The sequence below is a fragment of the Vulpes lagopus genome, chromosome 3, assembly GCF_018345385.1.
Source record: "Vulpes lagopus strain Blue_001 chromosome 3, ASM1834538v1, whole genome shotgun sequence".
NCBI lineage: Eukaryota > Metazoa > Chordata > Mammalia > Carnivora > Canidae > Vulpes > Vulpes lagopus.
The window spans coordinates 82,178,312-82,192,711 of record NC_054826.1 but is presented as its reverse complement, the minus strand read 5'-3'; the positions used below and the strand labels follow the sequence as shown (position 1 = coordinate 82,192,711).

The 14,400-nt window shown below is 40.4% G+C and overlaps 1 protein-coding gene across 4 annotated transcripts in view; it reads left to right on the top strand.

The window, feature by feature from the left end:
* PCNX2 (pecanex 2) overlaps positions 1–14,400 on the top strand; it is a 300,858-nt gene that overhangs the window by 172,815 nt on the left and 113,643 nt on the right. For all 4 annotated transcript variants that reach the window (XM_041748906.1, XM_041748907.1, XM_041748905.1 and 1 more), the window contains 2 exons: positions 6,415–6,556; positions 10,775–10,952. In XM_041748906.1, coding sequence (XP_041604840.1) covers positions 6,415–6,556; positions 10,775–10,952 — 320 coding nt within the window. The remainder of the gene's footprint in view (positions 1–6,414; positions 6,557–10,774; positions 10,953–14,400) is intronic.

Here is a 14,400-nt window from a genome sequence, read left to right as displayed (position 1 = left end):
CAGTCCACTGGGGAGATTAATATTTAAATGAATACTCTATGGTGTGACAGGTACTATAATTATAGAATTCACAGTGCATAGCAATGGCACAAAGGAATAGTGTATTTTGCCTGAAAACAAAAGGTAATAGGTACAGAATGCCTGGCTCAGTGTCTGGCAGATGCCTAATGGGTTCTTGCTACATGGCAGTGCAGTGGATCCATCGATGGTGAGGAAATGGCAGGGTCCACCCAGAAGCAGGCAGAAAGGGAGAGGTGTATTGTTTATAAATAATTTTATTTTATTTTATTTATTTATTTATTTTTTTATAAATAATTTTAAAACAAGAATAAAGCCAATTAAAATTTGGACTCCTTTTTATTCTCACGATGTACTGACAGTTCTAAGCTCTGTTGATATTTAAACTCTTCTACTAGGATGGACATTTTGAGTGCAGTGCCCTGGCAAACAGCTGGTAGTGACAGTACTGGGAATGGCAAAGAAGGTGGGGGGTTAGGCAAGAAAAGCTCCAGATGGCCAGATGCCAGGTTCTGCAAAAAGGATGAGGAGTTTCTCAAGTAGCGAATACAGAAGGACATTGCAGGAAGGCACCTAGCCCATAGAAAGGCATACACAACAGTGTAGTTCACTGCTGTGCAGGAGGAAATAGAAATTATTTTCATTAATAGTGACAGTCAATTAGGTATCCACAGGGGAAGAATGTTGTTCTCAATCCCTATCTTACACTATAACAATAATCACTTCTAGGTAGCTTGCAGATCTAAACATAAAAGATAAAACAATAAAGTTTAAGAGGAAAACGTAGAATGTGGTCAGGATCTTTGTCTTTTAAACAGAGTACAAAAGACTCCAAAAGGAAAAAAAAGAAAATGGAGCATATTAAAATAAAGTATTTAATTTCTACAAAAGGTACAACCCATACAATGGGAGAAGAGCTTTCTGATGCATACAATGGGAGAAGACTCATACCTGAAGCATACAAAGAACTCCTAAAAATCAGTAAAGTCATATAATCCCAAAAATCAATGAATAAAAGGCATATCCAATAGGAAAAGGAACCAGGCAATATACATGAAGAGCCACCTCAGAAAAGTGTCTATCCAAATGGCCAGTAAACATATGAAAAGGTACTTAACCACATTAGTCATCAGGGAAATGCAAAACAAAACCATAACATGATACCACTCTACACCCACAGTGTAGTTAAAGTGAAGGAGAAAAAAATGTTTTGGCAGGGATGTGAACAAACAGAAGGAACTCTTTGTACTGTTTGTGAGAGTATAAATTGGCTACATAACTTTGGAAAATTTTCTAGACCTTCCTATACACATGCTCAATGACCCTCACAATTCTATATGTAGATGTGTACCCTGCAGAAATGTACACATGTTTATCAGGAGGCATGTAAAGGAGTTTTTGTGGCAGCACTGTATATTAATAGCTATAAACTGAAAACAAAATGAATGCCTGTGAACAGTAGCCTGGTGCTCACTGTGCACAGTGAATCTGTGAATACACACAGATTATTACATAACAGTGTGAATGAATAGATGACAATCACATGCAAAAAATGTGGCTGAATCTCATGAAAACTTGTTAAGCTAAAGATACAAGAGAATAGTAAGCAAAGTAAACAGTGGTGTTTGGGGTTGGGGCAGTGGTTACCTCATGGAGCAGTGACTATAAGCAGGCCAGGGGGCTTCAAGATCATTTCTCCATCTAGGTGCTAGAAACACAGCTCTACTTGTATGATTTGTGCAGGTTTCTGTAGATGGAAAAGTTGCATGAAAAGGTTTTCAAAAATCCAATGTGGCTAATTCAGGTAACCAGTTAAGTATAGGATACAAGTGCAAAACTGATCGTCATGACTCCAGGGAGTGATGAAGTAGCACTGGCTCTGCTCCAGAACCATTGAAACTGATTCTGAGTTTTAGCAAGTGAATTATTTGCATTTCAAATTTTGAGAATCGCAGAATTTGGACAGTATCTTTTAGCCTTGTCCCCAGGTAATTCCAACATGCAGCTGTGATTCAGAAGAACTGGCTTAGGATGACTCCAAGGTATGCATGACTAACGGGAATGTAAGTGTCATTAAATAAGATGAAGAATGTATGAGGAACAGTAGGTGTGTGAAAATCGACAAATTCAGTTTTTGACATATATTTGAGGATTCCTTAGGGACTTCAGATGAAGCTATTCAGTTGAATATTGAGATTTAGAGGCCAGGAGACAGATGGAAGGTTGAGTTACAGATCTGAGTGTCATCAGCATGGAAGTAATCTTTAATGTTAAGGGTATTGACGGCACCAGATCAAGAAAATGAGAAAAATAATAAAGAGGTCCAATGAAAGCAAATGACCAAGTAAGGGAAGAAGATCTTGCAGAGAAAATGGAAAGAGTAGGGTGGAAGGTTAAAGTGGGAGCAGGAGTGGGTGGCATGAGGAAGCTAAGGACAGTGGGTTTTATTTTATTATTTTTTAAGATTTATTTATTTATTCATGATAGAGAGACAGAGAGAGGCAGATACACAGGCAGAGGGAGAAGCAGGCTCCATGCTGGGAGCCTGACGTGGGACTCGATCCCGGGACTCCAGGATCACGCCCTAGGCCAAAGGCAGGCACTAAACCGTATTATATTTTTAGGGAGAGAGAGAGTGTGTGCACAGCAAGGGAGGGGTGGAGGGGGAGGGAGATAGAGAACCTTAATCAAGCTTCTGCTCAGCAAGGAGCCTGATGCAGGGCTTGATCTCATGACCCTGAGATCATGACCTGAGCCAAAACCAAGAGTCAAACACTTAACTCTCTGAGCCACCCAGGCACCCCTAGGACAGAGAGTTTTAAAAAGAAGGAAGGACCAATGATGTTTTGTACCTAGAAAGGTCCAGTAAGCTAGACCGAGAAGGACTAGTAATTTGTCATTTAGGATGTCACAGGTGGTTGTGCCCAACGCAGTTCTGTGCAGGAGTAGCTGCAAACACCTAGGGGCAGAAGTTGTAGCAGCAAGTAGGAGTCAAGAGCCTGGGATTGTCAGGCATTGATACTCTTTTCAAGAAGCTGTGCTAAAAGGGCAGAGTGAGCACAAGAAGGAATGTGCAGAGTGGAAAGCAAGTTTTCAGTTTGGCAAAGACTGGGATCTTGCTCTTTGCCAGTAGGAGAGAGCTACTCTAGGGAGTGAGACTCTTGAACCAGATGTCAGCTTGGCTTCAGGAGGACCGAGAAGGCAGATGTGAATACAAATAAACTGGTAGTTGAAAGGTGGGAAGATTAGGCAATTCGTGCCCTATAGTCTCAATTTTCTCTAGGAAGTAAGAGTTAACATCATTTACCTGGAAGAAATGGGGGATAGATCATAAATATTTGTGTTTCTTAATTTTCGTATACTTTTGCAAAAGATGAAAACCTTTTTATCTATATGTAAAAAGTATAATACACTTAGATTTCATTAATTATAAGTAAAAAACTTTATTTCCTTATGAAATAACCCATTTCCAAATCAACACCAGAGAACACCACACACTGACCATTAAGAATACCCAAAGTTAAATTCCTACCCAACATCCTTGCTGTTTTTTACTTACTGAAGTATAGTTGACATACAATGTTGTATTAGTTGTGGGTGTATAACATAGACAATTCCATATATTATGAAGTGCTCAGTCCCCTAAGTGTCACCACCATCTGTCACCATATAAAATTGTTACAGTATTTCTGACAATATTCCTTATGCTGTACTTTTCATCTCTGTGACTTATTTTATAGCTAAAAGTTGGTATTCCTTAATCCCCTTCTATTTTGCCCAACCCCTCTCCCACTCCTCCCAGCAATCACTAGTTTTTCTCTATATTTAAGGGTCTGTTTCTGTTTTTTTCATTTGTTTATTCATTTGTTTTGGTTTTTAGATTCCACATTTAAGTGATATCACATGGTATCTGTCTTTCTCTAACTTGTTTCACTTAGCATAATACCCTCTATGTTCTTCTGTGTTGTCACAAATGGCAAAGTCTCTTTTTATGGGCAAGTAATATTCCACTGTGTGTATATGTGTGTGTTTGTGTGTTGTATATATATATACACGCACTTTTTAAATTGAAGTATAATTAGTGTACAGTGTTATATGAGTCTCAGGTGTACAATATCACAATTTAGCAATTGTATACATTACCCAGTGCTCATCATGACAAGTGTCCTCTTAATCCCCTTCACCTATTTCACCCATCCCCCCATCCACTTCCCCCCTGGTGACCACCAGTTTCTTCTCTGTATTTAAGAGTTTGGTTTTTTGTTTAATCTCTTTTTTTTGTTTATTTTGTTTCTTAAATTCTGCAGATGAATAATATATTTGTCTTTCTGTGACTGATATATTCCACTTAGCATTATACCCTCTAGATCGACCCATGTTGTTGCAGATGGCAGGATTTCATTCTTTTTTGTGGCAGAGTAATATTGTTATATATTTTATATATAAAATTTATATGTATATAAAAATATGCATACACGCATACCACCTCATCTTTATCCATTCATCAGTCGATGGATACTTGGGCTGCTTCCATACTTTGGCTATTGTAAATAAAGCTACCATAAATACAGGGGTGCATATATCTTTTTGAATTAGTATTTAAATTTTCTTTGAGTAAATACCCAGTCTTTCTCCCTGTTTCATTTACCACTAAAATTTCTTTTTATTTTTGTCTTGATAATTTCTCATTGCATCTCTTTTCTATTTATTAAATTAATCACTGGGATGTTTTCTTATTATTTCCCATGTCATGAAGTATTCCCGCTCTGTCTTCACCATTCCTGTCTTATTCAAATTAATTCCTTTTAAGATTTCTGAATGATAATCCCTCTTCCTATTTTTATCAAGTGAAGATAGCTTTGGTGTTTTTGAGTTGTAATGATAATACATTCTTGCACAGATATGTAAGCCACATAAACAAGAAATTAAAATATCAGTTTCCAATTTTATATGTATGGTACATGTGTGTTTGTGTTACTTCCTGAGATCCTTTACATAAAGTCCCAGTGGAAAATGTTGGAAGCAGGTAATTTGTCTCCTAAAACTGGTTAAGACACCTGGAGGGGCCAGCCCATTTTACCTCACTGCTGTGTCACTCTACATGGTGAGTGTGAACTGTTTGTCTTTCATGAGCTAATTCTTGTGCAGTCCAAATAATATAAAAACTACATGGCTTTCTTATCTTTTACTATAGATTATTGGGGGTGTAAGTTTTATATTATAAATTGTGGAGGAACGTGGTTCCAGAACTTTGATGGAGTCGACTTTTCCCTTTGGAGGTTTGGCCTCAGAGACTTGCAGCAGAGGAAATTGCATCCCCGGCATATTTGAATCATTTTCCTGGCTCTTGGTGGTGGACTGGGGTCCCCCTCAGCCTCACAGTTCCCAGCAGAGAGATTCAGCGGGGAATGAGATAGGCCCACCCTCGAGTTCTGGGCTGAATGGGGTGTGCTTTTCTCACAGAAGCCAGAAGCAGAGGAGAGCTCCACCCTGCTACAGGGACAGTGTTTACCTCTCCCGCTGACATTATGGCCTAAGGAAGTTTGTGCTCTGGCCCATTGGACCAACTACCCCATTCTCACAGAGAAAAGTAGTCAGAAATGAGCAGCAGACACTGCAAGTGTGCGTTCCACACTACCCCATCCTGGGGGAGAGCAGATTTCTCCCCTGTCAGAAGTGGATGGAAAGAGGGGCAGTCAATTCACCAATAGCGGACTCAGAGGATGTGCGGGACACACAAAACAGGCTCAGGAAGATCAAGTTAACAGTTTATTGGCACACACCAGTGGTTGGTAGAATCTGAATGCAAACCCAGATTGGTCTGACCCAAAACCTTAGCCCTTGTGGGAATAGGCTTCACCTTATAGGAAATAGGCGTCACGAGGGTTTGCAAAGATGTCACACATTCATAGTAATGGGGCTTGGGGATTAGCTTTCTCTTATTTGTATATATTGCAAATTATCTGATTGTAGATTTGAAGACTGAAAAGAGGGAGAAGAAAGCCCAGCCTTGGAAGTATCCCCAGCTTAAGAAGCGATGGGCCCATGGATTGTTTTCCAGTTCTTCATGTTCACTGTCCACCCTTCCTTACTCTGAGATGCCTTGATGTTAGATGACAGCTTATTTCATTGGCCCCAGTAATAATTATATATGGAAAAATCACTTGACTTGAAATGTAGGGATGCTGGCCTAGATTACTATATATTATTATTTATGATCTATGTAGAAACAGAGCTAAGAGTTGCTGCCTACAAAGAAAATGGTATATCTAGCATTTGGAGTTCTGAATCAGCAGCTTTTGAATTAAAGGGGGGGATATTACTTCTTATTACATATACTTAAAGAAAAATAACTTGATCAGTGACTGTCCTAAGTGGTTTTTGTGTTTCTTTCAGATGTCGCCCATTTAATGTGGTTTGAAAGACTCTATGTTTGGCTTCAGTGTTTTGAAAAATATATCTTGTACCCAGCAATAATTTTGAATGCCCTCACTATTGATGCGTTTTCAATAAGCAATTACCGGAGACTCGGTACCCAGTAAGTGGATAATGGTTTATTTTCATAATGGTTTTGTTACAATGATCTCAAAATCCAGTGAATTTTCTCTAAACGGTGTAGCAGAGGCCAACGTGCATCTATTAATTTACTGGCAGCGTACAAGTTAGCCCTGTTGGTCTTTTACTCAAACTCGCTAGAGCTTGATGGTTATTGTAGAGTGACCAGGCTGAAAATAAAGTTAGATCTGCTTGAAATGATGTTGTGAATAAATAAGTCAGTTTGAAAATCCTCCTGCAAAAGCTTAGTCAGTGAGCCTTAATAGGATGATGGAAGCACAATGTGGTTCTCAGGGTTCCTGGAGTTCTTACTATCATGCTCAGAGCTTTATGAACTGCTTCGTGTCATTTCATTTAGCAAATACTCTATCATTTTGTGCTTGAAGGAGGGGGAGATTAATCACTGTCACTGTTTTCCCTGCATTTATCGGGAGAAGCCTCACAATTAAAAAAAATGGAACACAGAGATGTCATGCCATCAAGATGCCCCCATGTTTTTGCAAACATTAACAGTGTGCAGTTGAGTTACTGCTTTCATGTATTAAAATGAACTCTGGATTTGCAAATGGAAATCCTACTTGATAATTTATGAATTTGTTGTTCTGACAAAACATTGAAGTTTCTGGTCAAATAAGTTCGAGTAGGAGAGTACAAAAGAGATTCTTTCTTGGATTTGCGTTATTAAGTCACGTTGCTTAAACATTATGTGCCCAAGTCACCTCTTGTGCATAATCCCAAGCATACTAATTCAAACCTACTCTTCCTTTCAGGGTCTGATGAGGACAAATTAATTAATATTTGCCAAAGATTGAGCAAGCTGAGATAAAAGGCATTTGAATACTCTGTTGGACTGAGTAGATTCATAGTCACACAGAGCAGACACTAAATGAAATGATTGTATAACCTTCCTGTCTTTATCAGACTCTGCCTTCCTTCTGGTTCAGACCCATTTTAGATAGGCCAGGGCAAGTCATGCCTTTTGGTATTTAAAACCCTAGATTTCAGGGGCACCTGGGTGGCTCAATGGTTGAGCATCTGCCTTTGGCTCAGGGTGTGATCCCAGGGTCCTGGGACCCACATCAGGTTCCCTGCAGGGAGCCTGCTTCTTTCTCTGCCTATGTCTCTGCATCTCTCTCTGTGTCTCTCATGAATAAATAAATAAAAATAAAAAAAATAAAATCCAGACTTCAGATCCAGGGATGAAAATCAGTCTCACTGGATAAAGAACACAGACAATGGGAATGCAGCTTTCTTGCACAGTTTGGGTGGGGCCCAATCCAGGAGATGCCTCTGCATCCAGAACAGTGTTTTCCTAGTGGCAGGTGTCTCCAATATGACACAATGCTGACTGACCCCATGACCTCCCGGAACAAGGCCAAGCTTCGGTTTCTAGAATGAGGGCTCACAATCAAAACCAAAGTGACAAAAAAATATACCACTGCAGCACCCAGGGTAATGAGCCGAAGGGTTTAAAGCCGTCAGTTTCCAACATTAGGACTGGGACCTCAAGCTAAGCCTTCGTGTTGAGATCCAGCAATTCTGGCTGTTGGCAGAGGACAGATGCAAGGGTTGGGAATCAGGCAGACTCAAACAGTTTGCAGAGAGTCCAATTTGGGTAATAATACCCTCTATCCCCTGTAATTTTTTTCCAGACACTTAAGTTAGAAAGTTGCACCTTAGCTAGGTACCTCCAAATATTCTCAAATCCCAGATGATACCAGAATTACTCTTCTCAGAGCCACAAACTGATAATTCCTTTGTATTCTTGAGGCATGCATCTGACCACTTAGAAAATAATTTCAAGTACCCTATTAGACCAGTTGTTCCCAAGCAGGACAGCAGGAGGCTGTAAGTCAGTATCACCTGGAAACCTGTTCCCAGTTATAGAAGCCACACCCCCTTACCCCCGCCACCCCACTGGCTGCATTGAAAACCCCTGTACCAGATAGTCAGGTAGTGAGTCTTCAATAACAAGCACTGTTTCTTATTCAAGACCAACCCCCTAGTAAATGGTAGAAGGCTGGATGGATGGAAGAGTGAGTGGGAGCTGATAAATGGACCAGTAAGTGAATTGTGATATCCTGTTAGGTATTTGTATATCTCAGCCTGATAGAAATGGATGCTTTGCAGCTGTCCAAGGCCATGTTCACTGATTGCTACATAAGCCTTTATTAAACCTTCAGCTGAGTCTACAATCCTCTGTGAATGGTTTTAACTGTAACCACTACTATTGCAATGTTACAAGTATTTTTGTATAATTCTACAAACTATAAACATCATCCTTAAGATCTTCCATAATCTTAACCAGTCATCATTAGTAAACATAAAATTAATGCTCTTCATTTGAACTATAGTTACAAGAAAGTTAGAATTGACCCTCATCTAGATTTAGCCTCAATAACTCAGAAAAATCACCAGTCTCCCCTGAAAACCCAAATACTCCTTATCTTGAGATGCCTTGTCATTGGGCTTTGGTATCCCATTGGGATTCTTTTTTTTTTTTTTTAAGATTTTATTTATTTGAGAGAGAAAGTGAGAGAGCACACCAACGGAGGGTGGGGGCGCAGAGAGAGAGGGAGAAGCAGACTCCCCAGGGAGCAGGGAGCTGGCAGGGGCTCAATCCCAGGACCCTGAGATCACAATCTGAGCTGAAGGCAGACAGACACTTAATGGACTGAGCCATCCAGGCGCCCCTTCCGCAGGGATTCTTGTCAAAGGCAACAGCACCCAAAGTCATATTTTTACATGGTATTTTTGTCAAGGGTATTAGTTTTCTACTGGAAAAGAAAGACAAGTTAAGGAGCAGTGCTCAACCTTGCTGCAGGAACCCTGAAGTTTTTTTGTTGAAGTTACATGAAAACATTCCCACTCAGCCCAAATCTGCATGTAGTCGAGGGCTTATTTTTCTCAGAAGGGCCTTGAGCAAACCTTATTGGGCACATCCTGGGACAGAGTGAAAACAATTGCAGCCCTAGGTCTAAAGGCATATGAAATCTCACATGGAAGCAAATGGAATTGCCAAAAGTAGATATTTTTTTTTAAAGTAGATCTTTTTGACAACAAAAATGACATGCTTTAAAAACATGTTTTGAAAGTCCTTATCCTGGGACAAGATGATAATACTGATAAAGGTCCAGAAACTAGGATCCCTCTAGGCTTAAGGAAATTACGGCATAGCTCCAGTTTTCGGTATTTAACTAGAAAAAGAAAATCTCTTAAATGTCACCATTCTCTGGAAAGTGTTTCCATCTCTGTCTTTCGAGTTCCTAAATTTTTATAAGGGGTGGGGGTGGGGGGTAGGAATCTGCCTAAAATGTGCAAAGCCTTCATTCAGAAAGGAAGTAGTTGCTTGCCATCTCAGACTCTTCTGAGCTGTTATCATTAACATTGACCTTGGTGTCTGTTGGACTTGTACATATAACACATATAGGCTAATAACCTGAGTCCCTAGACAAGAGCATCTAGGAGTCCAGGCCTCAAAGCAAAGTCTTGGTATCTCTTTGCTGGACTACTTTGGTGAATTCCTTAACTAAAAAGACCAGTGCCATGGGGGAAGAATGTTGACGGTATCATTTTCAGCAGAAGAAAAAGGGAGTCCAGAGAGCTTATGTTCACTGGTGTGATAAATACACTGAAAAATACTGGAAATTAAATTACTGTTCATTGTAAAGGCAAAAATGGCTTTATTAAGATACTGGGTTTTTTTTTCTTCTTTTCAGAATTTAATATTAACTATTATGACATCACCACATCAGTAAGATTCTTTTATAATAAAAAAGCATATATGAGCAGACGCTCAGAGGGACATCATGCTCTGTCTGCCGGAGTCCTTCAGATATGCTCCAAGAGAGCCCCGTGTCCTTGCTAAAGGACAAAGAACTGTGGAAATCATGTGGCAGAAAGGAGCTGCTTCTCGGGGCAAAGGGTCTGTGCTCGAGGTTCCCCTGGGATTGAGTTTCAATCCTTGCTCTGCCCCAGGCCTCAGGCAAGGGACCCAAACCCTGAGACTCCCTTTGCTCTTCTGACAAATTATGACAGAGCCCCTTCCCCCTCTTCCCTCCCCCACACTCTTCTGCCCTCTGGGCTTTTCATGCCTGGAAAGTGCACCCTGCACAGTAAATGAGCAGGAGACTAGCTGTTGTGACTCACCTGATAGTTTGCAGGCTGCCCTTGACCAATTCCTTTCTCTCCTCTTCAACAGCTGGGACATTCTCCTGATGGTCGTTGCTGGCATGAAGCTGTTGCGGACCTCTTTCTGCAACCCGGCTCACCAGTTTATTCACTTGGGCTTCACTGTGATCTTTTTCCATTTTGACTACAAAGACATTTCAGAGAGTTTCTTATTGGATTTCTTCATGGTGTCCATTTTATTTAGCAAGGCAAGTTAATTCTCTGTTTTCTTCTTTTTAAAATTTAAGAGGTGAATGTCTCATCACAGGTTTTACGAATTATAAATACTTTCCTTTTTAAAAAAAAAGTTATGGATCAAAATTAAATTGAATTACAATATGCATGTCACACTCCTGCCTCCATTTCAGGAACATTTCCCCATGGAATACAAATATGCCATGTCATTTGCCAAAAATCACTAATTAAAATGAGTTAGCCATTAGTGTTGCTTGAAATTTTGAAATTTTATGATCTTTGTCTGTGTTAACAATCTCATTATAGAATTTCCCTAGACCTCAAAATGCTTTGAATAAAAGATTAGTGACCAGACTGATTTTTTTTTTTTAATTAGCTAGTATTTGAGGTAAACTTGTGACCCGGTGCTCGAGAGCCAGGTCCCTTGGAGTATTTTCATTATCTTGACTTGTGTCAGGTCAAGATTTCATATGTTGTAATTGATACATGAGCAATAAGAAATCCTAATCACAATTCAGGCAAATATATGGAGGTGGAATCCAATGTCTTAACACAGCAGGGGCAGGGGTGGAGAGGTATAAAATCCTCTGGATACTTGCCTGAGTGTATTCTGAGCACCTAACAAAGCCAAGGTTAGTAAACAGAAGTGAAAAAGAATTTGGAACAACTCTTGGTAAATAAACTGACACACAGCTCACTTCACATCTGGCTTCCTCATGCACTCAGTTTCATATGGCAGATGTGTATTTCTACCCTGAGCTTGACTTAACCGATCCCTCCCCGCTTTTGTTAATAATTTTTAAATTTTAAGACCTTTTCCCCTAAACTTTTTTTTAATCTCTTTTTTAATCAGTTCTGTTAATTTTTCTCTTTATTACTTATCTTTTCCTTCTACCTTTTTCTCTGCTTGTTTTAGGTAACAAAAGCTCAAAACTCTCATATTGTCCTAAAGATGCCCCATGAATAATTATCATCGCCCTATCAGGCAGGTGCATTTCCTCTTATAACTCTGGCTGAACACTGATTTTTCAGTTGCCTGAGTGCCTCCTTGTGTTATTTGTCACTTGCTCTGTGCTATCACTTCTGCTGCCTACATCATATCCCAGAAACTTAGCTCCTTTTCCCAGAAACATTTCTTCTCTCTTTGAGTTCTGTTTGGTCTTGATAAATTTATCCTAGTTCTCTGATGGTTCAAATAACGGGCTTCAAATTCTATTTTCCTTCATTATGTATGAATTCCCTTTATCTCACATAATAAATGTAAAACTATATCCTATAATCTTTAAAGCATTTATGAAGTTATTATAAATAATTTTACCACTTGCAGGAGTAAGAAATTGTCAGGCGCAAAATGCGTTTGGATATATCAAATTCCTGACTCTGGCATTATTTATATTTTGACATGGTGATATTTATATCCATCTCTGAACCTCACTTTCTGGTAAAATCAAAAATAAGGGTGGCAGTCTCACCTGGGTGTTGAGAGGAATAATTAATACAACTATAAAAGAAGTCTTCAAGTAAGATGTGCTTTCTAAATCCAAGGCAGTATTTGCAGAGCCACTGTAAGTAGAGAAACAGAAGCTACACACTGTTTAGTATGGGAAGGAGTGCGGTTGCTTTTCTACACTGGACTCCACTTAACTGTCGTCCTGCAAAGTGAGAGGCCCCAGGTGAGCAGAAGCGTGACAGAAAGGAGGGAGGGTCTGGCTGTAAGAGTGGTGAGAGTGTGGCTTCTAAGTGATTGTACATGTGCAGCAGGAGGAGTGATTTTCATTTCCTGGAGCTTGGGGGCCTTTCCCCGCTGATACCTGGTACTATCCTGTGTGTGATGGCAGGAGTGGGGGGTGAGGAGGGACCTGAAGGGACACAGTCTGAAACTAAACCCTTACAAACTTAGTCACTGCTGGCATTTGACTTTTACTTAACACAATCTTTTTTGAAGTACCAGTTAAAACACTAGTAATTTCAGGGGCACCTGAAACTGAGCCTGGGTGGCTCAGTTATTGAGCATCTGCCTTTGGCTCAGGTCATGATCCCGGAGTCCCAGGATTGAGTCCCACATCAGGCTCCCTGCATGGAGCCTGCTTCTCCCTCTGCCTATGTCTCTGCCTCTCTCTGTGTGTCTATCATGAATAAATAAATATATCTAAAAAAAAAACAACTAATAATTACAGGCACAGCTATCATGGCCACATCCTTGTTTTCTCTAATTGTGGGAGCATTCACACATGTAATTTGAATAGTTTGCTTTAAGGCTGGGGATAAGAACAGAAGCTAGACAAATCAGCATATGATCTAGTGAGTCAGTCCTGATACATCCCTAACTCTTTCTGATGCCTGCTCCCTCTTGATCTTGAAAGAGCTGGAAACCATGCATTTTCTGGAATGAGAAACAAAATAATAATATGTAGTTAAAGAGACAGCATTTGAGATCTTCCTGGAAAAGAAAAGCCAACAGAAATTAGTGACATAAGATAGTGGAGGCAATGAAGGGGCTCACAGTTAATGTTTCCTGTAAATAGCCTGCCTACCTACAAATCCTAGCTGATGCCTCCTGTCCTTTGTCATTATTTAAATATATCTTTTAAAAAAACAGTCTCTATTAATATGTTTCCTAGAAACCCCTTATATTGTTCTTACTGGTTCTAGTGCTTCTTAGGGTTATTCATTGCACAGTATAAAATTATATTTGTTCAGTGCACTCATCAAAGTCTCACTTATGATGTGTCCTCCCCTCTGGGAGATGTCAGTGCAGACATCTCTACACCCTTTTCCCCAGCCTGGCTCCCATTCTGCTAAACTGAGAGTCACTGTTACCTGGGCTGCCCACCCCACAGGAGGGCTGCAAGACTAATGAAGAGACACAGAAAGAAAATCCAGTTTCCCTGTAAGAAAGGAGCTACATGAATCTAAGACTCATTGTTGTTATAAGTCAGTGGCCCCTAATCCTTCAGGCATAGAAAGGAAGAGGAGACCTGGTTAGGGGGATGATCTACAGAGTGAGGTCACAACACCAGGAGGCCACAGCGTGAAATAGGCAGCTTCTAGAGGGCCCTGCTGCATGCATTCTCTACTTCCCTAAACTCCCGAGTCCCCCGAGGTCTGGAGGGTGGATGTTGGCTACTCTCTGCAGCCTGCCAGTCCTAGTGAAAAATGGGACATAATGAGTTCCAGGGCCAGGGTTCCATGGGAAAGAATTAGCACCGCCCATGCATTGGCTTGGAGAGTGAGACATTCACCGTGATGGCGTCCTGGGCTCGTGAGGAGTGGCCAGACAGGAAGAAGGTCCCCCCCACCCTCCACATATCCCATATTGAGCCATGTGGTATTCTGAGTGCACAACCATGAGGCCCATCACCTCTGAGAAGTCAGGCCATCCTCCCTCACTTCCTCTTTTTCTCAATCCCTTCATTCTTTCTGTTATGCCTCATCCGTCAGCCTTCACTTTCAAGAATTAAG